Source organism: Phyllostomus hastatus, unplaced genomic scaffold (genome assembly GCF_019186645.2).
Source record: "Phyllostomus hastatus isolate PE091 unplaced genomic scaffold, TTU_PhHast_1.1 phas_scaffold_78, whole genome shotgun sequence".
In the NCBI taxonomy this organism is placed as follows: domain Eukaryota; kingdom Metazoa; phylum Chordata; class Mammalia; order Chiroptera; family Phyllostomidae; genus Phyllostomus; species Phyllostomus hastatus.
The window spans coordinates 70,725,468-70,750,845 of NW_025334041.1; the positions used below are offsets into that span (position 1 = coordinate 70,725,468).

General features: G+C 38.9%; 2 protein-coding genes across 9 annotated transcripts in view; one reads left to right on the forward strand and one right to left on the reverse strand.

The window, feature by feature from the left end:
* The window catches only part of ZC3H8 (zinc finger CCCH-type containing 8), a 29,529-nt gene extending 19,067 nt beyond the window's left edge, over positions 1 to 10,462 (reverse strand). Inside the window, exons 1-3 of one of the 7 annotated variants that reach the window (XM_045827203.1) lie at positions 10,144 to 10,212; positions 8,509 to 8,622; positions 3,480 to 3,576 (exon numbers count right to left, since the gene is read on the reverse strand). In XM_045827203.1, the coding sequence (XP_045683159.1) occupies positions 3,480 to 3,576; positions 8,509 to 8,600 (189 nt within the window). In that variant the 5' untranslated portion in view covers positions 8,601 to 8,622; positions 10,144 to 10,212. Of the gene's footprint in view, positions 1 to 552; positions 723 to 1,367; positions 1,565 to 3,479; positions 3,577 to 8,508; positions 8,623 to 9,953; positions 10,122 to 10,143 lie in introns of those variants that run through there. The other 6 variants (XM_045827202.1, XM_045827206.1, XM_045827201.1 and 3 more) reach the window with 6 other exon arrangements.
* A 19-nt stretch (positions 10,463 to 10,481) lies between these two features.
* Positions 10,482 to 25,378, forward strand: part of ZC3H6 (zinc finger CCCH-type containing 6) — a 59,231-nt gene continuing 44,334 nt past the window's right edge. For both annotated transcript variants that reach the window (XM_045827199.1, XM_045827200.1), the window contains exon 1: positions 10,482 to 10,618. In XM_045827199.1, the coding sequence (XP_045683155.1) occupies positions 10,587 to 10,618 (32 nt within the window). In that variant the 5' untranslated portion in view covers positions 10,482 to 10,586. The remainder of the gene's footprint in view (positions 10,619 to 25,378) is intronic.

The following is a 25,378-nucleotide window of genomic DNA, read 5'->3' on the forward strand; positions in this document are numbered from 1 at the left end:
ATTATAAAACTGTAGTAATTCACACAGGTCGTGAGGGACAGAACAGACAAATAAACTGGTGGAGGAGAATGGTCCAGAAACAGACCCACTGGCACATGAACTCTTGATTTTTGACAATGGTGACACTGCAGACCTACTGGGGCAAACACAGTCCTTTCTCCCCAATTAATGGCTCCAGAACAATTGGGTATGATGATGAAAAAGAAAAGTAAAACAGAATTTGTGTTCCTCTGCTTCATAGTGTACACAAAAATCAATCTGGGTGATTATAAACTTAAATGTGAAAGGCAAAACAATAAAGACACTGTAGGAAAGTATTTCTATCTCAGGATATTTGAATAAAACATAGAAAGCAGTAACTGCAGTGGGAAGTTTAACAAATGTATATATATTAAAATTATAAACTTTTCATCACAAAACACCACTGAGTAGAAAGAAAGCCACAGAAGAATAAGAAGATATTTGCAACACATAATCCACAATGAAGGGAAAAACCCCTTTATATCCAGAATAAAGAACTATAAATGAAGATAAAAACAATCAGAGACAAACCAGTTTAAATAAAGGACAGTCCTGGCTGGGCTGCTCAGTTGGTTGGAGCATTTTCCTGTGCACCAGAAGGCCGTGGATTCGATTCCTGGTCAGGGCACATGCCTGGGTTGTGGGTTCAATCCCCAGTTGGGGCATGAATGGAAGGCAACCAACCAATGTTTCTTTCTCGCATCAGTATTTCTCCCCTCTCCCGCCAGTTTTCTCTCTCTCACTCCATCAGTAAACATATTCTTGGGTGAGGATTTAAAATAAAAAAAAAAAGGACAAAAAGACTTAAGAAGCACAAAAAAAAGAGGGTCAATCCAAATGTACAAACATATGGAAAGATGGTCCATCACAATAGTAATCAAGAAAATACACACTGGGTTACAATGTGATACTCACCAGAAGGCAAAAAATTAGAAAGATAACAGTGTCAAGAGTGGAATCCTAGAAATACAGTCCCTCATACATATTGCTGCCTCTGGAGGAAAAGGAAAATCAGAACCACTCTGGAATACAGGTTGCCATTACAGTAAAGGCAAAGGTGCTTAAAAAGTCAGTAGTTCGTTCCTGTGTAAATGTGGTTGTCCCCACCTGACCATTCCAAGACCCCCAGGGGATGCCTAAAACTGCAGGTGGTATCAGACTCTCTATATGCTGTTTTGTCCTAATATGCATACCTATGACGAATTTTAATTTATAAATTAGACGCAGTAGAAGATGAACAATGACTAATAAAACTGAGCAATTGTAACAACATATTTGTTATAATAAAAATTATATGGCTGTGGTCTCTTTCTCTCTCAAAGTGTCTTACTGTGCAGTACTCATACCTTTTCACAGAAAGGAAGCACCTTACATCTCCTCTTGATATATCCAAATTGCCAGCACCACTACTCTTTGGCTGTGGGGCCACTATTAAGAAAAACCAGGGTCACTTGAACACAAGCACTGTGATAGCACAACTGATCTGATAACCAAAATGGCCACCAAGCGGTCAACGGGCTGGAAGCGTCTACAGAGCGATTGGCTGGAACGGAATGGAGAGGGACGGTATGAGATTTCACCACACTACTCAGAACACTGTGCAATTTAAAACTTAAAAATTGTTTCTTTTTGGACTGCTCCATTTAATATTTTCACACCGTGGCTGACTGTGGGTAACCGAAACCAAGGAAAGCAAAACTGTAAGGGGAACCACTGCACACACGCAGCAGGATTCAAGTGTAAACGGAGCAGCGTTGTCCGTAACTCCAAAAACGGGAATCAGACCAAAGTCTACCAATAGTGGAGCCTATTGCATTCAGCTAACGGAATACCCTGCAGCTGAGAAAAGAAAGAAACATGTATACACCATATAAATCTCACAAATACAATGTTGAGAAAAAGAGCATATAGGGCACTATTCTATTTCTATAAAGTGCAAAAACAGGAAAGAAACAACAGTATTCTTCTGGGTGACAGCTTTAATAAAACTGGAAAGAAGAGCAAGGCAGTGACTTATACACAAGTTAGGACTGTACTTATCTCTAGGAAGAAACAAGGGGTATGGCTGAGAAGGGAGGCCCAGAGGCTTTGATGGTAATGATCTTCCTTGCCTTCCAATGTGCTGACCTGGGTGCTTTCTTTTTAATTAACTGAGATGCATTCAACTTCTACACACTTGTGAGTAAAGAGCTTTGGCTACAGCAAGCCTCCTTAGGAATAATCTAGGTGTCCATTCTCCTCACAGTGCTGTTTCTTGGGAACTACTAAGGCAATCCTAGAACGCTGTGCCAGCCTGTCTCCTGGATGGGGTCGTATTACACGTGGATTAGAGGACTTTGGAGCCAAGTTACTAAAATAGTAGAAAAAATTAGTGGGAAATCCAAGCTGCACTTTCTCCTATCAATCTTGGCTCTCGTCCACAGCAGCCAGACATGCCCCAAAGGGCAAAAGAAGTGATATACTTGGGTAGCTGAGAGGCTTCCTGAGGAGCTGAAGATGCTGTACCTGCTATATTTTGTCTTATATCCTTTTACAAAGCTGAGTATAAGAGTATCATAAGAAAGCCTATTTGTGTCTGTGAGTCTCATTGTCAATTAAAACCCATTCTTTTGTAATGTGTTAAAATTCATATTTAAAAAAAGTTCAAAAGAAAAAAGAGGCAAGAGAGAAGGAGCAGATATTGGCTTTGTTACGGGTTGAGTGTGCCCCACCCCCCCATAGTCTTATGTCCTAAACCTCGGTACTTTAAAATATGACTTTGTTTGGAAATAGGGCCATTGTATGTAAAATTAAAATGAGGTACCAGGGTGGGCTCTAACCCTGTATGACCAGTGTCCTTATGCAAAGGGGAGATTCAGACACAGACATGCACACAGGGAGGACACCATTCAAACATGTAGGTAAAGATCAAGGCGATACTTATGGAAGCCAAGCCAAGGAACATGAAAGACGGCAGCAAACCACCAGAAGGTTTGGGAAAGGCCTGGGACAGATTCCTCTTCACGGCTCTAAGAAGAAACCCACCTTGCCAACACCCTGAGCTCGGACTTCTAGCTTCTTGAACCATGAGACAATAAATGTCTACATTTTAAGTTCCTAGTTTGTAGTATTTTGTTACGGAAGTCCTAGCAAACTAATACAAACTTTAAGCCTTAAATCACTAAGATTAATTAAGTTAGCAATGAATATCCTTAAAATTTTGATGTAATTTAAAAAGACGTTTTTGAAACACTTCACAACCCATTTCAGAAATAGGGAAAACAAACATAAAAGCAATGCACTGGAAACAGTTCACAGTAAATGACAAAATCCTTAAATGATAAATTTTTCAAAAACTGTAACCAGGATTGATATGTGTAACTGGGTCTCAAATTCTAACTAAAACAAGATAAACAAGATCCCTAAAAATCTCTCACACCCATCCCTATCTGTTTTTCCAATATGCCAACTTATCTTACTTTTTTGGGAATATGTGCACACTCCAGTTTTACTTTCCATTTTATTCTCTCTTCTTGTGTTTCTTCGACTTCTGTATCATCTATTTCATCACCGATTCTGTAGCAAAAATATCAAATAACACAAGAGGATTTTTTCAACCTGAAAAGAGTTCATATCACAACATCAAAATCCATAGCTTTGGCTTATCTTCTGTTGGGAACCGCCCTGCCTGGTATCAGAAGCTGTAACCCCTGCCAAAGCTAAGGCTGAGGGAAAGACTTTCTACCATAAGCCAGCAAGGAGACAAAAGCTTATCTCCCTGGCAGGAGCACCGCTTCTGCTCCTTTTACTTCACCCTGCCTGGCCCCCAATGCTTGGTCAGTTAGCCAATGACGGGTAAGACTCCCCAGGGGGGGAATGACCTAAGACAGGTACGATCACATGGGAGGCCCCCAAGGAAGAACTTTGGGGGCTACAGCAAAAGGGGGTGATGGACCCTCACCCTTGACATAGCCTGAGTCCTCATTGTCTGTGAGAAAATCTCCCAATCTCTTGGCTGCCTTACTTTCCCTGCTTGACTTAAGCCTGAAACAATGACAGGGTGGTGCAGCCTTGTGCTGGAAAGGGCGGGTTCCCCAGGTGATCAGGCCTAAGAAAGAATATGTAAAATCCTGTGAAACCTGCTTTGTTTAGAATGCTCTCAATTGAATGATATGGGTCCAAGGAAGGAGTAAGTTTGTTCCTTAAAGTTTTTTACAGCTCTTTAGCTATCTGACCCTGACTCAAAATAGGCCCTCAGAGTTCCTTGTTATTTGATCCTTACTTCCTGAGTAATGAGTAATGAGTAATGAGCTTTACCTGAATTCCTGTGTAAACGAACCCAATAAAAGCCATTGAGGAAAAGGCTCTTAGTCCTTTTCCTGTGAGAGATTGGCCACCTTTCCTCCCCAAGCAGATCATGTCTTGGTAGACTTACTCTCATCCGTGGTGTCTGGGGGCAGGGTGGGGCAGAGCCCCCCACAACCTTCAACTTGCTCTCAAAGAAATTCCACATACAAATTCTACTCCAAATACTCCAGAAAAATAATATTAAACAAAACTATAATGAGCAGTAAATAGCAACATGTTTATGAGTAAAATATGAGTAAAAACTAAAGCTGGAATTTTAGATCTCATCACATAACCTTAATGTTCAAGTATTAGCAGCTTTTAAATTTATCCATTCACTTATCATTCCATTCATTCAAAAAATACTGAGTATCTACCATATACCAGGACCCCGGCCTTAAATCCTAGGACACAACAATCAACAAAACAGATCTTGTCCCTGCCTTCTGAGAACTTTCTATCTGCTTGGGAGAAAGAAGGAAAGCAATTTCAATACAGTGTGATAAATAACAGGTGTATATGTAGGAAGAACACATAGAATGGTGGAGCTGACCTAGATTTGGGGGCCAGAGGCTTTCTGAACCTCAGAGACATGCAAGAGTTAGCACACAAAGAAGAGTGCAAGGAAGACCAGTACTTCAGGGAGAATGCAGGGTGCCTTCCCAGGCCTGGAGAGCCCCAAACTTACATTCTAAGTGGGAAGAGGAGAAAGAGAAGTGGTTTTCATACTCACAAGGGCTGAGAAGTTGAACATGTATATACATCGTCTGAAACAATCACTTGATATTCCGTCAAAACTAAAAGTGAACCCAAGAAAGATAAAGATGGGAAATACAAAACTAGTGATCAAAGAAGCCAATAAAATTTATAAGGAAACCTAAATAACGGTTGATGCTACAAATATAGGGGCACCAAACACAATTTTGTCTCAGAAAGTAGTGGCTACTAAATAAAGCTTAAGACATGTGTTACATGCCAGATAAAGGCGAGGACTAGACAATGTACACATACTCAAAACAACACGCTACAAGAATGTGAAGGGTGGTTTTGTGCTTCTTTCCAAGTTCCAGGAGGGGCTCAGGCTTCACAGCTCCACCCAATCCAACAGTTTACCACTGATCTGTCTGCAGTCAGAGCTTTGGAATTACACCCACCAGATCAGCTATGAAGTTTTTTGAGCCTTCTACACAAGCTACCATTGCAAGAGTCAATAAGCCAAACACTGTGGACTTCCATTGCTCTGGTTTTCAGTAATGAATCACAGGGAGCAAAAAATAACCTATCCTTTGGCAGCACAATAATGACAACAGCAGCTAATACTTGCATTATGATTGATTACTCTGTGCCAGGCACTGTCTCATAGACATTACACATATCACAAGAACCTTATGGCATACATACTACTATTTAAAAGCCTGTTTTACAGATGAGAAAACTGAATTATGTAAAGCTTATGTAACAAATCACAGACCTAGTAAATGGTGGAGCTAAGACTGAAACCCAGGCAGGCAGAGCCAACTCCCTACTCACATATCCACCTGGTGTCTATTAGACATAATCTTAATACATGCAAAACTGAACTTTTATCTAATTTTTCTGCTATCTTAAACTCCAACTCCAAACTTCTAATGATACTGACCAAAAGCCCTGAAGTTGACCTTGACTTCTCTCATATCCCTCATCCAATCCATGAGGACATCGTTTTATTTTTAAAATATATCGATATTTGACCACTTCTTGCCACTAATACTATGATGCAAGCTACTCTTGCTCATCTACATTCTACTCTCAACACATACAGAATGACCTGGCTAAACTGTCTTTTTCTGCTGAAAGCCCTCCAATGGCCTCTCAGCTCATTCAGGGTAGAAGCCAACATCCTTATAATGGAACCTACAAGTCCCTGCAGGATCAGCTTCCCCTAACCCACCCAATACCACTCAAGTCTGACTACTCTTACTCCACTCATCATTCTGGCCACTTTGCTCCCACCACCCAATCACACCAAGCTCACTGCACCTCAGGCCCTGTATATGGAACACTCTCCTACTAAACATCAACCTCCCTCACCTCCTTCGGGTCCCTACTCAAATATTACTTATTGATGTTGTTAGTGAGGCTTTCCTTAACTACCTTCTTTGAAATACCTACATCCTTCCCACCGTCCCATCCTTTTCTTTAAAAATTCATTTATTTATTTGTTTATTTTTAGAGGCAGGAAGCAAGGGAGAAAGAGAGGGAGAGAAACACCAATGTGTGGCTGCCTCCCGCATGCCTCCCACCAGAGACATGGCCCAAAACTCAGGCATGTGCCCCAACTGGTATTGAACCAGCGCCCCCCCTTCATAGGCTGGCACTCAAGCCACTGAGCCACATCAGCCAGGGCCCATCCTTATCCTCCCTTCTTATCCAACTACCCTTCTTTCATTTGCTCTATGGCACTGATCACCTAAACTCCCATGCAGTAATTAAACCAATTTTACCATAGGCTAACTAATAATATACACAAAAGTTAGGTTCCTAAGGCATCTTATCAACATTAGAACTAAAAGACATTGAACAGAATTACATTACTTGAGCACCTGTTATACATTTATATATTTGTCTGTGTCCCAAGAATATAAATCTCATGAGTACAAACCTTTTTAATCTCTTTTGTTTATTGCTATATTCCCAGGGCCTAAATAATGTCCTGTACTTAGCAGGTGTTCAATAAATGAGTAGTTCCATAATAAAATTACCAGGAAAAAACCCATTTAAAACAAAAACCTTTATGCATTGAAAATAATGCCATAGGCAAAGCCAAAAGATAAATAACAAATTGGGGGTACATATCTGCAGACTAGAAATCCTAAAATTTTAAAGAGAAAGATAGGCAAAGGATATGAATGAGTAACAGTTCACGGGTGCTCACCAAAACCATAATGCAATATCATTCTTCAGCTGACATTTTGGGAAATATCCAAAATTGTCATAAGAATGTCATAAAAGTAGTTTAGTAAAATTTTCAAACTGATGGCTGCTACTGGTTTTTTTATATGTCGCTGTCTTTTTTGTGATTCACCTTGCTGATTTCTCTTATGTATTTTGATAGTTTATTGATTCCTCTGCTTTTCCTTTGTAGATGACCCTATCATCTGTAAATGTCTTTGTCTCTTTTTAATATTTATAGGTCTTATTTAAGCCATTGTGCCCTAGAAGCACAGAGATGAAATCACGGGTCCTTGAGTAAGACTAAGTAACTTAATCCTACTTTTGCTAGTTACATTGTGTAATCTTGGCAAGTTATTTATCATCTCTGTGTCTCAACTTTCTCATCTACAAAAGTGAAAATATCTTCTCTTGAAGGTTAAGATTAAACGACATTCTCTGTAAAGTACCAAGGTAAAGCTCTAAATGGGAGCCTGAATTAAAGCAATAGTTCCAGTTAAGGTTTGTGAGACAGAGAGAAACGAAAAGATTGGAGTGTTACGGAGATAAATCAACCAGATTAAGAGATTTATTGCAGATGTGAGGAATAAAGGAATAAAGGCAGTGTTATGGTTTTGGCCTAGGGAAATTGTGGCAAACATGTAGGTTTAGAAGATAAGGTGGGTTTTTAGCATTTCAAAATCACAGGGAAAAGAGTGAATGAATATTTAAGTGTAACTATTCTCGTCCCCAAGAACGAGATCAATAAATTAGCGCCATTTGGCTAGCGGCCTCAGTTCCTGTTTAGTAAATATATCTAAATGGTGTTTGCTGATTTACGATGGTTTTAAGGGTCTTTTGATGCTGATCAGTGGACTAAAAGCATACTATTCATTCCTTATTCTTCACCGCTTGGTGAATTGACGGTTTGGCATTTTCTACAAAAAAAAAGTGCCTAGCACGTGTCCGTGAAAAATGACAGGTGATCTCTGTCTTCCAGCAGCTCACACGTGCTATAGGGTCACAGGTCCCGAGGAACAGGAGGGGAGCATTCCGACGCCCTCTCGTTCAGGTAGGGAGCCGCACCTCCGGTTTCTACCCGCGCACCCGCCCGGCACCATCGCCCCACGTCCGAGAGGCCCCCGAGCCCCGTATATCCCCAGGCCCTGCACAGTCCCGAGCCCACCGAAAGCGCGAGGGGGCGGAACCCGCTAGGGCCCCGGCGTTCAGACCGAAAACATCGGGCATCACCTGTTGTCGGAGTCCATGGCATCGGAGCCCGTGGGCAGTTTACTGCCCAAGGCCGGGTTCGGAGGTTTGGAGAAAAGATTCTCAAAATCCATCCTCCTGTCCAGGGTCCCGCAGCTGGGGGAGCGGAAAGAGAAGTGATGAGAGTCGCGAATGCTTCCGGCGCATGCGCTACCCGCCCATTCTGGGCCACCGAGTCTAGCCCCACTACGCATGCGCTCTACCATCCCCCAGGGTCCCGCGCTAGTACCGCCCTAAGTCTGTGCATATTCTTGTGCCTTACGACCCGTTTTTAAAAAATATTTGCTATAGTTTTTAGGCTTGGTCTTTAGGATTCTCCTTTGAATCGAAACCCCAGTAGCTACCATTGACTTGGGCGCTTGCTCTGCACCAGGCCTATTTCATATTCAACCCACCTATTGCTCACAGAATGGCAGGCCTCGTACTACAGGTGGTATTCAACATTTTCTAGATGAGGAAACAGGTGCGGACGGCTTAGGTGACTTGTTTTGTCATACAATGGGGTTAAACCCCACTTTTAGGCAAAAAGCTCATTAAGAAGTACCAAGAACTAATAAGATTCAAAAGACAGCCTGTGTGGTTGGGAAGTCATCTTGAAAGGGGAATATTTGAGCTCAGTACTGATGTAATTTTCACAGGAAGAGGAAGCTACGACTAGTATAAAAGGAGTCTGGAGAATGGCAGTTTCCCCGTCCCTTTTATGCAATAGAAGCAAAGGAGAAAATTATAAGGTACACAAAATCCACTGTTGGTAAATTAGGGAGGCGGGAGAAAGATAAGCACTGAAATCATTAGAATTGGATAAAAAGCAAAATGTAGATACATAACTTTTTTACACGGTTGGGTATGGGGTAATTAACATTGAACATTTACAGTCAGTAAATGGGCAAGGTAACAACAAGGAGTTTCATGGTCTGCTTTGGTGCCAGTGGGGGTGTTGGAAAAGAAAATTACCCTGACCCTTTAAAAGCGTGTTATCCTAGATGCATAAGAACAATGAACAGGGCTCACTTAAGGCAAAGAATGAAGTTGCTAAGAAAGCTGCAGGCTTGTAACGTGACGACCTGCCATGACCTGCCCAGTTAGCAATTTGTGATCAGACCCTCCTGGATAGCTACTTTCGGTCACCAGCCTGCCAGGCGGCTCCCCTGAGCTCATCTGGCCTACTGTAGCCCCTTTTCATTCACACTAAGCAGAGACAAAGGAAATCAGGTATTTGGGAGGATCAACCATGAAGTCCACCATCTAAATCAAGGTATCTTCCTCCAGAACTAAGCCAAGCTGTTTTCCCCAAAACGCGATCCGGAACACTAAACATTAGAAAAAGAGAGGCTCACTATAACTTTTAAGGAGAAAGTACATTTCTCCATCATTTAAGCAACAGATTTTATTTTAAAAAACAGTAAACAGTGCGCGATCTTTATTACCCCAAGTAACCCACACCGGCGAACGGCTTCAGAAGCCGTTTGTTAGGGGCCTCCGCAAACTTTGGTAGGCAGCGTCCCTGATTGCCCTGAGACGAAAGCCACACCAACCCACGGGCGGAGGTCGCCTCTAGACGGACGTCGCAACCCGAACCGAGCCGCCTCCGCGGATTCACGAAGGCTGGGAACCCACCCCTGAAGTTACCGACGGCCGCCTCATCCAATGGCCAACGTGCTGCGGTATGTGGGCGGGGCGCGCGGAGGGATATTGCGCCTCTAGCCCCGGGCTGGTGTGCGACGCCATCTTGTCGAGCGCCGTCCCGGGGCCGCCATGTCGGTGAGGAGCAGTCACCACTGCGGCCATTGTCCAAACCCCCGCGTCGCGGCGCTTCCGCCCGCCCGCTTCCGAGCCTCGGCCGCCGGCGGCGAGTAGAGACTAGCGCGGCGGCGTCGGCTGCGGCCGCGCCCCGTGTTTGCAGAGAGCCCATCTCTCTGGCGTGGTTGTTAACAGACTGGAAAGTCTGTGTCTGTGTCGCTCACTAGTAACCGTGAGTTTTTACCGCCTCGTCACGGCGGGCGGCCGGGGTCCTGTGCCCCGCAGACCGGCCCGCAGCCCCGCCCCGCTCCTGACCAAACATGACAGACTGTGAACACGCAGGGCGCGGCAGGTCGGAACCTTGTCTGTCTGTGTGTCGGAGGAGAGGGCTGGGCGGGGGCGGGCGGGCCCTGCATGACCGAGGTGTCTCCGGGCCGCCGCGCTGGACGGCGCCCTGGAAGGCCGGGCTGGCGGCCGTGGGGAGGCTGGCCCCCTCCCGTCCTGTCCCGTCCCTGCCCACCGCGCGGGTCCTTCCGGCCTCCCGCCCCGCCCGCCGCACGTGCGACCCCCGCCCCGGGCTGGGGCTGCGGGCCAGGGCCAGACAGGACCAGGCACGAACTGGTAATAACTGGTGTTGTCTTTGACTGGTACCCTAGCACCTACCGAAAAATAAACATGTTTGGGTTTTTTTGTTTTTGTTTTTTGTTTTTGTTTTGTTTTTAGGAAATATTTAAGCAACCCGAAATGCCATGTACTTGAAATGGCAAATACAAGTTTAAAATGTTAACACAAATACTTAGGCTCTGCCAACCTTACTGTAGCACTTAGTGGAAGGTCCGTGGATTTCCCCATCTAGCCCAAATTTGTAAATACGTGTATCACTCGAACATTTAACTGAGATTCTGATTCTTTAGATTTTGCTATGCCTTCATATAGGCATACTCTTGGTTCCATTTAATGGTTTGGGGTATTTACAGATTTTAAATAGCTTGAACAGCATATTAAAGTTTTGATTAGATTTTTAGCTTACAGTGTTATGCGGGGGATGGGGGGTGGCGGGGGATGACGTTTGGGTCAAGAATGGATCAAATATACCACGGAGGTCCTATAGGATTACACAGTAATGGATCTGAAAAATTCCTATTGGCCAGTGACCTGTCGCTGTTCTAACATTTTAGCACAAGGCACTATTCACTTGTTTGTGGTGATGCTGGTGTAAACAGACCCACAGCACTGCCAGTCCTGTAGAAATGCAGCACATACAGTTACAGTAGCAGACTGCACCATCTAGGTTTCTGTAAGTGTACCCTGATGTTCACACAGTGATGAAATCACGTAACTACGCATTTCTGAGAATACATTCCCTTTGTTAAGCAGTACATGCCTGAACATTGATATTTTAATGGTTAAGAAAAAGAGAGCTTTCCTTGATATTGCTAGAATCCATTAAATGTGATTGCAAAACCCATTGCATCTGACTCTTATGTAGAATATTTAGAAATCTAGAACCTGGCAATTACTCCTTTGGGAATTAAGTAATCAAAAGTACACGTTGTACTATAGGCTGTATAGATATTGTACCTGTGGAGTAATGTGGTCTGCTTTTTGTAAAGCATTCCAAACACTTAAAAAAAAAAAGCCCAGAAGCAGAAATCACAAACACTTGGAAATTTGAAATACCTAAATATCTGGCAACCTTGAGGGATAAAAATGATACTTTGACAACTTTGATACTGAACTAATAGGAGTAGATCACCAGAAAGCATTAAACATGTAGTAGTTTTTAGCAAAAAAAAAAACAACTTAAAATTATGAGTATGTAAGCTTGCACTTGACATGTTTTTCATGTTGTTTTTACATATCTTGTTACTAAAATGAGAAAATGGTTGGAATAGGTTAACTAATGTCTTGAGAAGTTTTCCACTCTGAATATCTGGACAAACCGGTGATGAGGTTTTGCCAATGGAGGCTACAATTCATTTTTGTGTGTGTGGAAGAAGAAAATCTGTTTTCTGTTAGTTCACAGGGCACTTCAATATATAGAATTACGCAGTCTGTGTACTGAGAAAACCATGTCACCAAATTCAGGTGTCAAAATAACTTTACTAGTAAGGAACTGTGATGCCAGACTTTAAAAATAATTGGAAGTTTTGAAACAATTAGAAGTTAAAAAGAAATTTTTAAAGAATTCTTTGTAAGATATGTTAACAGCTTGGTAAGAATTTAAAATGTAGTAGTGATATTTAGTCTTTTTTGTTTTATATTAGGACTAAGAAAATATTTCCTAGTGATTTCTGAAGCAACGACATTTGCTCCATCTTAATTTATTCAGTTGTTAAGTGGTATTATGAGGCAAAAAGAGATAGTTTATTTTTTCACACTTTTGTCTTTTTTTGGTTTGGTCAACTTAACATGAAAAACAAAACAACTACATCAAAATACAGTGAACCGGGAGTCAGGAAAAATGGTTCTAGCTCCACTTAGTTTTGTGAAGTTGAGCAAGCCTACTTTCTTAACTAGTAAGAGAGTTATACAAGAATTTTTCCAATTCTGCAAGATCTGGTTCTCAAATGTCTCTGGGGAACTTCTAAAAAGTGGTGATGTCATTGCCATGTCTGAGCCTCTGGCTAAGTTTTAAGGTTTTTAAAAGCTCAAATTATTCTAATAACTGCTAATTTGAGAACTATACTAGATCACTACTTTCCAAACTTAATAATTGAATTGCTTGGAGGAATAAAGATTTTTGTCTTGCCCAGAGGAACTGAATCAGAATCTCTAGGGGAGAATATTGGTAATCTGTATTTTTAATAAGCTTCCCTGGTGATTCTGAAGAAATTTGGGAAAAAATGCACCAATCCGTGGAATCCTTAAATATTCTTGCATCTATATTATAGTTATTTTATACTGCACTAAAAGTTTCTGTGAATTAGGTGGTGAAGGTATATGAATTCTGGTATTTGGAGATAGGCTTTGTCTCCAGGATATTCTTTTTTTGATGTTCTTGAAAACTAATGTATATTGTGAGTGCAGGAAAAAAGTTATACCTATGATTTTTATTTATAACGGCTTTGAGTCTACAAATTAAAATATAGTTTTCATTTGAATGAGATTCTGAATGTGAATGGATAGTCACATAATGCACATGTTTTTTAAAAAAGTGTTTTTGTGCACATGTTTTATATGGTGAATATTTTGCACAAGATTTGTTTACCAAATAAGTTAGCTTTTTAAAAAATTACCCATTTGGTGTACTTTCCTTTAAATATTTTCATGTCTAGAGTGAAAACACTGTTTATAAAGTATTATTCATATAAAAATACAAATATGTGGCAATGTAGAATGTTCGTGGAGGACTTCTGACTAGGCCTTTAGAAATAAATAATAGAGGTTGGGGGAAGTCAAAGGAGGATAAAATGCTTGTTTCCTTTTTCATTCAGTCTTCGTTTTCATCCAGTTCTTATAGGCACAACTCCAGCCACCTGGCTTTGTATTGCAGCTGAATGTTGATCCAAGTAAGACAATTCACAAACAACTCCTAAAGGCTAAATACTGAGCCCTTGCTTTGACACATCTGCAGTGGAGTAGGAAAGATAAATGTATATCCAAATAACTATTGTACAATTTTCTGAAATGTACTAAAGTTATAAAGTTTTACAAGGACTTCACTGGGGAAGAAGATAATTTTGACATGAACAGTATAAAGAGCATATGATTCTCAGAGTCTTTAATTGATAGGAGGTATGGATAATTGTTTCTTTCAGTAAGAGGTTATTCTTTGCTCATTAAGAGCAACCTTCCTACCTTTTTCCCCTCCTCTCCCACTTGGCTTTCTTACGTAAAATAAGAACAAGAGAACCCCACCTAGTCAAAACGGTAGGGGTTACACCCCATCTCCTTTCCGTCACCCCCCACAGCAGAATGATGGGAGGCTTGCCGAGAGACTTGGAGAATCTGGAGGAATGAGGATGGAGGAGATAATTATACTTTTCATTTGGAATAGGGCTTTCATTTGATTCTCACATTAATCCCATGAGATGGGGTAGCATTACAGTGTGCTGTATTTGTTTGAGATCCAACAGATAGAACCTAGATAAAAACCCAGCTATGCCAACTACTCTCTGCAGTATTATTTTCACTTTTCATTAAATTTTCATAGGCAAGTAATGCAGTAAGTGCTAGCCTTCACTTTTGGAATTGCTTGGGATTATAATGTGCTTGTGTTTTAGGAGAGTCTTGCATTCTGAATAAAGCCTGGATTCTGATCCTAGTTTTTCCTCTAACTTGGTTAATGCTCTTCTCTTTTCTGTGATTATTTTTCTTGTTTGTGAAATCAGATAGTTGAATTACATTACTTCCAATTTCCCTTCTCACTTTAATATGTCAGTAATTTTAATTAAATTGCAGATGCACCTTCTTACATTAGAGTTTACTTGATGCTCTACACTATATCTGGTTTGTAAATTAGTATGTTTACTGAAGTAAATGTCTTCCCTCACTAGGCAATTAATTAATTAATTGTATTTTTAATTGTGGTAAAATACACGTAACATAAAATTTACCATCTTAACCATTTTTAAGTGTGCAGTTAAGTGGTCTTAAGTACATTCATATTGTTGTACAGCCAATCTCCAGAACTCTTTTCATCTTGCAAAACTGAAACTATCAATATATTTTTGATTCCTGAATCTGCTAATTTAACTGTTATTAAAACATCAGGTTGAGTTTTTCTTTATCAAAAAACAAAAAAAAACCCCTCAGACATCATGTTCAGGTTTGATGTTGGAAAGTACTTTGACTCTTAGGAAGACATTTTTCTTTTCCTAGCCTCTTAGAGAAAAATTATTTCGTTCACCTTTAAATTTCATTTGTTAAATTTTCATTCAACAGACATTTCTGTGCCAAGTATAGTGTTAAGCACTGGGGAAACAAATCTGAATACAACATCACTGAACTTGCTCTCCAGAATCTTATGATTTAGTAGAAAAAACAGATTGGTGAATACCTAATGATAGCACCATGTATAATGGAAGCGCAAACTGAATGCAGTGGTGGCATAGGTGGGAGCATCAGGGAGGCATTGTGGGATAGCTAGGTCTGGAGTGTGAACAAGTTTTGGCCAAGCAAAGGCAGAAATATGTGAAAAGCATGGAGAAATGAAATGGTAGACTCAGGGATGGTAAAAGTGTTAGCATGTGGAGCATGTACAATACATTTTAGGCAATGAGGAAAAGGCTTAAATGAATTAAGAGTCAGACCCTGAAGGATGTATAGATACTGACAAAGTTTTTTAAGCAGGAGAATGATCAGATGTATTTTGGGATATGGTACCTTGAGACTAGGAGAAAGTTGACTACTGAAAGAGCAATCAGTAGAATATGACAAGTTAGGGAGCTTTCAATCACTTTCATTATGTATTAAGCACCTAATATTTAAATATATATTGTTCTGGGCTTAGGGAAAATAATAAAATTCTTTACCTAATGGAGCTTACATTTTCTTTGGAGAAAGAGGCAATAAACATAAAAAACATGTTAGATGATAAAGCATAAATGGAGATGGAGCATCCTATGGGTGTGGGAAGGGTATTTCTATTTTAAATAGGGTGTTGAAGGAAGCACTTACTGGAAAAGTAACATTTGAGCAAAACCCTGAAAAGGAAACAATTCTGGCCAGTACATGTAGGGGAGGAGCATTCCAGATAAGGGGAACAGAAAGTGGAAAAAGCCCAGAGCTGGGAAGGAACCTAATGTCATTTAGGGGAAAACAAGGGTGCAGTGTAGCTACAGAAAAGAACAAAGAAGGGGGAGAGCTGTAAGAGATGAAGTTAGATGGGACAACGGGGTGATTGTGCGGGCCTTGTAAGCCATTGTAAGGAACTTGGATTTCACTCAGTGGGGTGGAAGCCACTGGAGGATTTGAACAGAGGAGGTGTTACTCTTTAGTAAGAGTGGTAATGAGAAAGCTGCTGCAGTAACCTTAATGACAGGTTATGATGGTTTAGGCCAGGGTGGTGAAAATTGTTGGATTTCAGATATGGTTTGAGGTAGAACCAATAGGATTTCCTGCTGGATGAATGTAGAGCATGAAAGAAAGGAGTGAGTCAGAACTACCATAAAAGTCTAGAAGTTGGGTGATGAGCTCCTGGTCAACAGCATTGGCAATGAGAAAGCAGATTAAGAGGCAAAATTCATGAAATATTTCTTAAAGTTAATAGAAATAGAGATAAAGATCAGAGAGTTTTCAGCAGACATATTAGTTGAAATGATGACATCACCCAGGTTTGTGGAGGAGACCAGAAAGAAGATAGGAGTTTTCTAGAAACCAAGGACAAGGGATGGTCACAGAGTAGGTAAAGGAAAGTAAGAGTATACTAAATTAGGACATTTAAAAGTTTGAATGAAAGAGTGCTACAGGATATGCAAACTTGTGGTCTTCAGGCCTGTAATATCTGCCCACATTGTGGTTTGCTGAACAGAATGCCTAAAAATACTTGTGATTGAATGCCATCAGGCTTGATTTGTGTCTCCAACCTTCACAGTCCTATCACTCATACTTAGTCTGCAAACTCAGCCCTCAAGCAAAGTCATCTTCACTCATTAGGCGACCTGCCTAGCCACTTAGGAATTTGAGTTGGTGACCCCTTGTTACACAACGAAGTTATGTTTTCACCTGGACAGACAAGCAATTTGACTACCAAAAAACCTCACAGAGATGGTTTGAATTCACCAGGTCAAGCCTCTCCTTGCTGTCAGCATATTCTTTCGTTTTTAGATGTCCCTGGAGTTGTACAACACAGTGGCCCTGCTTTACTTTTTCAGGTTCAGAAACTGATCAGAGCTAGTCAGACCTCAGTATGTTAATTCATGCTCAAAAATAAATACCAATGGCTAACATTTGTTTGGTGCTTACTATATGACAGGTTCTAAGTATTTTCGAATTATTTAATTTTCACAACAACTATGGGAAGTATTCCCCATCTTTACAAACAAGGAAGCAGACACTAAGAGACTGATAAATTTTTCCAAGGTCACAGTAAATCAGTGGGAACTCAATCTGCTAGAGGTGAAACTTTTATTGAGGGAAAAACATCACCATCACAAGAGATTGTGTATGTGTACATATCAGAATGCCAATTTGGTCATGTAAAATGAGGATTAGATGTTGGCATTAGGGAGTATGTTCTTTCTTATATAGAATAATACCTGGAAAACCAATTACTAAAAGTTGCCTAACAAACAAGACATAGGATTAGAACAAGGCAGTTGATTATAAGTGACTATAATTTTAAATGGCACCAGACTCAGATAAAGTGATATTTCCATCTCCAGAATACATTCACCAAGCAGATTTTTGTATCTATCTGCCTTATAGGGTGTCCTCTCTCCTGGGCATGCTCCTGTGGGCACTGGCCACATTTGTCTCCATGTTTTCTTTTTCATGACTTCTGTTGCTAACCAGCCCTCCTCTCTGATAGATAAATTTCTTTTCATTGCAAGTTAATATCTTACATTTAGTCAGTCATCTTTTATTTTGTTGCATGTGTCTGACTTCCTAATCTCTGTTCTGGTTCATCTTGTTTTGGATTTATGGTTGAACTTTCTGAGGGCGTTCTTATTTCCAGTATCTTTTTTGAGATGTTTGGGTCCTGGAAGGTATTAGTTGACTGCTGATGTCATATATGACCCAGATAGTAGTCACTGGATGACCTTAGCAAAAGCAGTTTCAACAATTATTACTCTTGGTAAAGAGCAATCTTTCTCTATTGTAAAATTATATATATTAGCTTGGCTTTGTTTATATTGTGAGTATATGACTTAACACTTTAAATGAACTGTTTTAATACTTAAACTTTCATAAACCACATTCTTGCCACATTCATAAGCCACTTTCATTTGCCACATTCTTGAGGGGCAAATAAATGACCAAAACAAATTCCAAGGAGTTTTTAAAAGGAGTCCTAAGTTATTGTCATTAAAATTATACATAAAGTCATTATGAAAATCAACAACAATATATTATAAAAGCGGTAGAAAAATAAAGAACCTAGGTTTAGAACTCATGATACTCGATGTTTTACATATATTGCTGTTTATAATTCACATACTTTAATTCATTTGGTGTATATGACAAACAGATATTAATAGTTTAGGAAACAGATTCAGAGGGTAAATAACTTGTCCAAGGTGAGTAAACATCTGAATGAGAATCAGTCTGTCTTGTGATTGTAAATCATGATAGTAAATCTGGTATCAGATGCTGGGTTGGGATCTGGACACTTGGGTTTGTGTTTTTTCTTTTTGAGCTATTACTTGATCATAGGCAAATTCATCCTAGTTCATTATAAATTTTATATGACAGTTTTTCTGGATCTAAAACATTGAATTTATAAAGAATAATAATTTTCACCTATTTAAAGAGAATATGAAATAAATTTAACAGACTTAGATCTGCAAATTTTTAGCTACAAAAAAAACAAAAGTTTCAATCCGTTAAGGGGAGTCATTGAAAATGCATAGAGATCATGAGAAGTGATACCTCTTTCATTTGTATTTTCCTTGCTTACTAGCAGTTGACAATAAAAGGTGCTAGATCACTGGTATGTGTGTAGGGTTGAGTTCTTTACAACCTCTACTCTTAAGCCTATAAAGGGAGTTGTGGGTTGATTTCTATACCCCTGGAGAACATAGGAGTCTGCTTAAAATTACAGTTTGGGTAAGCAAATGAAAGGGCAAAGTAACCTACATCTTTTGGGTATATAAATACATTGCACCAAATACACATTTTTTTGAATGCCAAATGTCCAAGTGTGAAAAATCAGTATTTAACCAAAGCTGGGGCTGAAGCCAGTATCATTATCATATATTAATCTTCTGGCATATATGGATAAATCTTAAATATTCTTCAAATTATTATAATTTATTATTAGAAATTTTAGTGATCTGATCTAAAAAATAGGACGTAACAGTACAGAAACAATTTTCAGCACTGCCTGTTGCTAGGTTGCTCCTGTGATTGCTATAGTGCACATGACGGGTACTGACTGGAGGGCCACTTTTAACTAAGATTAGTGGAATACAAGATAGTAGGGGGAACTTTTTTTCCACTAACCTTTTCTTTTTTACATATTTTTTAAATATCTGGAGCAAAGATGATTGAATATGTGGCATATAACTTCGAAGTTTTTTCTTATGAAATTTTGAGGTAACAAAATTAACATTCTGTTTTTAGTTCACACGAAAGATACAAATTCCCAAATAGGATTTTTTCTCAAAAGATTCATAGAAGTAAATAATTAAAAATTATACATTATCTTCAGAAGTTATTTTGTTGAATGTTGTGAATACTAGTATGCCAAATAATTGAACAAAGTTAGAGTTATGACAAAAATTTGTATAATTCAGCTTCATATATTTAACTTAAATTTTATTCATTTATCAGTTCAAAAAGGATGTATTTTTCCTGAAGTCATCAGCTAACTATGACTCTATTACTCTAGTAATAATCACTCATATTATTACTCCATTTTTGTTTGATTATGTGAAAATTGTTAATTTATATTCTTTATAAAGTAGCTCCTATAATCATTAATTGCATTTTTCTCTTGCATTTATGTACATTTATACTTCATCTGATAAGGAGATTCTCATTCTAAGTGGTACCTGAAACACCCTCTTAACTTAGAAAATGAGTATGTATACTAACAGTAAATTCAGATGACATGGCTTTTTTATATATGACTTTGTTACATTGATTGGATAATACTGACCTAATGGTCATGCAATCCCTGATCATGTCACATTAAGAGACACCAGAAGTGACTTGAAGCCAACTGAGGCGCAATGGAGAAACATGCTTTAGTTCACATGTAGCAAACACAAGGCCTGTGGGCCGCATCCAGCCCCCCACCTTGTTTTATCTGGCCCAGCACCTTGTTTCTACCCAGCAGCAGAGCTGAGCTCTCGCTTAACTTTAAGGAGTAGTTAAGTTACATTTATACAGTCCTAAAATTATATTCGGCCCTTTTAAGGCAACCATGAGGCTGATATGGCCCCCAGTGAAAAGGAGTTTGACACCCTTGCTTTAGCTCAACACTTAAGCCAAAGCCTAATTTTGCTTTAAAAAACAAACAAACTTCTATCACTCTCAAATCCTGAAGCCCCAGTAGCTCATGTTATAGTTAATCTTATATCTGTTAATTTCAGAAGTGGGACACTTACAGAACAAGTGTCCTTTTTAGATAATGAGTCAGAAGCAATTTCATGCAGTTGTTGTATATTCATCCATCAAAACTTTCTAAGCTTTTGTTTGACATAATGACACCTGGAAGATTCCTTTCTGGCTTTCAGATTCTGAGGGTATTTTGTTTGCTGGGATTTGTTTCTGTTGAATTTCTTGTTCTCTGAAGAGCCTAATTCAAGAGGATGAATTGAAAGGGAATGAAAGTAAGCGAATTTTAGCTTAGTGAGATGAGTGAATGAAATGTAAAATTTTGTAAATGTAATCTCAAAAAAAAGTGTGGCAAATGAGTTCACAGTTTTGTCTGTCCCAGCTTATGGCATAAAGGATATTTGAGGAATGGAATGCTTTACATTCATGATGTCAAATATACAAATTTAAGGATATATTTTTAAACTCTTAATAAGGAACTCTTTGTAAATAAAATGCATGGTGTGCCTTCCTATCTTACTAAATAGATAGTTACTGATTTTTTTTTCTTTTTTAAGTTACTTTGTGTCATCATGAATATTTGTTGTTACTATAGTCACTCTGAACACTGGGTATTACATCCTGTCTTGTGTTTTGTTGTTGCATTCAAGAGACTGGAAATAGGGGAGCTTTCACACACGTTGTTGTTGTGTTGCTTAATGATAGGATAAATAGAAATGCCCTCATGAATAGACTTCAGAGTTGTGCACTCTAGCTTCCTTTCTGCTTTTCCTTGTTTTGGATAGTTTTTCATTGTTATTTATTCTCTGAAGGAAAATATGGGAAATTTCCTTTTAGAATCCATGTCTCTTGGATTTATAACCTTCCCCAATTTCAATGAAAGTACCTGTAGTGTAGCATACCCATTTTATTCAAATGTATCTATTTCAAGGAAATCATAAGAGAAAAGGACTTTAGTTGAGAGCTGTCTGCTAGGTACAGTGTTAAGTGATTACCTAACTGATCTCACTTAGTTCTTAACTGCAGTGGTGAAATGGTTATTCCCATTTGTAGATGAACAAACTGAACATTGGATATGAGATAATTTGTTCAGGTTCATATAGGTACTTTAAGACTGAGAAGTAGGACTTGGACCCAGAGTTTTCCAGCTCTAGAGCTTCTATTCTATCCTACTATGAATGATGTCTTCTTAAGTACAGTATTCAGTTTTAACATGCCATGAATTTAAAGCATGAATTAGTCTTTTTAAGAACTCTATTGTTGGTTATTGTTTTGTTTAACACTCCTACTTTAATTTCCAGTTTCAGGTGACTTCACTGGGTCAGAACACTGAGTCCTCATTAAATAAGAGGGGGTTTTGTTTGCTTATTTTGTTTTGTTTTTGGTTTGAGTCTTCTTTAACTTTAGGTGAAAATTGCTGCTCTGGCAGCTTTGTTAGTATTCTGTTCTCTTGTCTGGATATTGGTGCTTAGCCCCTTTTTGTTTTAATTAAATGGCAAATCTTAGTGATAACAGCAATTTTCATTTCTTTCAGCATTCCCCTCTTTTCTTTCCTTCTGACTTTGATGTGGAGGCTTTCACCTAATAGGCTGTCCCCTACTCTGAACCACTCTTTATTAGCTTGTGTAAGATCCTGAAATGAAATAGGAAGATCCTTTTTTTTTAATCCCTGTGTGATTTAAGTCTTTTTCACCTCTTAAAAAAACCTATACATAAAAATTTTGACTAAAACTTTTTGGCTGATTTTCTTTGAGCACTTAAAAGTGCTGTTCAATAAGAAAAAAAAAAGAATACCCTGTATATAACCTCCAGGTTCTGCATTATCAATCCAACCAATCTGGTGGCTGCCATTTCCTGACAATCATTAAAATAACTCCTGTGGAATGGAAGTAATTTATATGTACTTTTGCATATTAGAAAATTCAGCTTCCAAACCTTAACAGTCTTTGTATCATCTCTTAAAATACCACCTAAATGGTGCATTGATTAAATCTCCTTTTCCCAGTATTTTATTATGAAAAATTTTAAACATAAAAGTGTGGAATTTTACAGTAAATACTCTCATATGCTGTCTACCAAATGGTGATGTTCTTAAATAATCTGTTTTTTAAATTGATGTTTAGGGGAGCGGAGAGGGAGAAAACCATAGATTGACTGTTCCACTTATACATTCATTGGTTGTTTCTTGTACGTGCCCTGACCAGGGGTCAAGCCTGCAACCTTGTTATATTGGGACAACACTAACCAACTGAGCTACCCAGCCAGGACTTAAATAATCTTCTTTACATCAGCTACTATGAAGTGGTTTAGCTATTTGCAAGTTCTTACTAAGAACAAACCCTTGTGGTTAAGATTATGGGCCTGAGAATCAGAGTGCTGAGGGTTTGGGTTCTAGCTATGCCATCTATTAGCAGCTAGTTAAGCTTTGTCTCCTTTCTTCACCTGGTTAGTGAGGATAATAATAGTACTTCATAGAATTCACATGGTGATGAAATAAACTGATTCAACATGTCTGGCAGCATAGTAAGTGTTCAATAATTGTTAATTATCATCACACTAGTTTATTTTTTACTGCAAAGTTAAATCAAGATGTTATTTTGCTTCAGAATTATTTAATTATGAACACATTAGCTGGAATCAAAGATAGACAGATAGTGAAAGAATTAGATCATCAAAAATGTAGACTAAAATTATTGAGCATTGTTTTAAAATTATTTGTTAAAAGTCATGTATCCATAACCCTCTCATGGCTCCAAGGTTTTTAAAAGTTCTGTTCCAGGTAGTATTTGGTCTTGCAAGCTTAACTTGTTCTCTTTTATTTTTTCTTAAAAGATTTTGTTTATTTTTTAGAGAGAGGGGAAGGGAGAGAGAAAGAGAAACATCTATGTGGAAGAGAAACATTGACTGGTTGCCTCTCATACACGCCCCATCCCAGGACTGAACCCATAGTGGGGCCAGTGCTCTGACCTGGAATTGAATGGGAGACCTTCCACTTTGTAGGACAGTGCCCAATGAACTGAGCCACACTGGTGAGGGCAACTTGTCCTCTTTTAAAGGCACAGCTGAAATATAATTGTTTACATTTTCTGTTGTTCATATCTATATTAGCATGACAGTAGGATACTGAGACCAACTGGTATGATAGTGAGTGGTGGATGGTTATGCCTCTAAAAAATAGCCTGAAGTTTTATTTACATTCTCTATTGCTTTTGTTATTTTATTGATTTCTGTCTTTATATTTATTATTTTCATTCTTCTTTTTCTTTTGGGTTTTCCCATTTTCAAGGTCTTTAGTTGAATGTATGTGTGGCTAATTTGTTTTTAATCTTTCTTATTATCTGAAAATGTGTTTAAATAAAAGCATATGTCTCCCTGTAAGGACTCTTTTTGTTTCTTCAGAAGGTCTTTTAACTTACAACTTCATGGTGTACTCTGCACCAAATTTATACTGGGAAGTTCATCAGGAAAACATATTGCTTACATTTAGATGTTTCATTAATATGTTACTAATATATGCATTACCTACACCAGCTGATATATATGTGCATGTATATATGTACACATATATGCATATGGATGTATACATATGTATGTACCTATGTATACTTTGAAAATTTTGAGGCTGGAATGATTGGAATTATATGCTAGTATGACATAGAAAATTAACTCATTATTCATTCATATTCTTAATATTTTTTAACAGATTTTATTTATTTATTTTTAGAGAGAGGGGGGAAAAGAGGGAGAAAGAGAAGGAGAAAAACATCAGTGTGTGGTTGACTCTCACATGCACCCTACTGGGGACCTGGCCCACAACACAGGTGTGTGCCCTGACTGGGAATAGAACTATGACCCTTAGGTTCATAGGCCAGCACTCAGTTCACTGAGCCACACTAGCCAGGGCCATATCCTTACTATTTTTAAAGAAAGTCTTGACGCTATGAAAAGAAGTGGTCTCAGCAGTAATAATGATAATAATGATATAAGGGTATAAATCATGGGAATGTTTGTAATATTCAAGGAGGATTTCCTGGAGGATAATAGCCTATTTACTTCTCAATATTTGTTGTTTTTAACGAATTTTTTCTTCCTCAACATTGTCGAGGAAAAAGCTTTCCCATCAGTGACAGTGGGTGTGGCTAGTGTCAGAATCTCCATGTACCTGCCATTCTTTTAGGTTCCCACTGGATTATTGTAGTGTAGCAGTCCCAGCTGCTTCCCTGCACCTGTTCTGTCGCTGTAGGTCTCCTTTTCATTCAGTAAGAAAAGAAGCCTTATTATATCACTTTCTTTCCTGGAAACACTTCAGAGCTTTCTTATTTCTCTCAGAATGCTCAAAGCTCTGCATGATCCTACTGTCACCTATGACTCCAGGATAATTTTGAACCAGTCTCCCTCCTTTTCTTTATGATCCAGTGACATTGGCTTTGTCTCAGTCCTACACAGAAATTTTGCTCATCCTATTTCCTGTTTGCCAGTGGTCACTCCCCCACCCTTCATCTCTCTGGCTAACTCCTCATCTCACTTCATTCATGACTTCCTCAGAGCCTTCCAGACTTTCCCTGCTGTGTGTGTTCATAGCACTGTTTACCTTCTTCATATACTTGTATGGTTGTTATTTTATTTTTGTGATTCTTTGATGTCTGTCTCTGCCACCACTAGATTGAAAACTTCATCACAGAAAACCATGTCTCTTTCTTATTTGCCATTGTATCCCCACTGAGAAGCTAATGAATAAATATTTGCTAAATGGACTTCCAGCCAAGATGGAGGTATAGGTAGGTATACTTCTTTTTGTGGACAACAAAAAGAAGGACAACAACCAATTTAAAAACAAAATACAACCAGAACTGCCAGAAAATTGAACTGTATGGAAGTCCAACAACCAAGGAGTTAAAGAAGAAACATTCATCTACACTGGTAGGAAGGGTGGAGATGAGCAGCT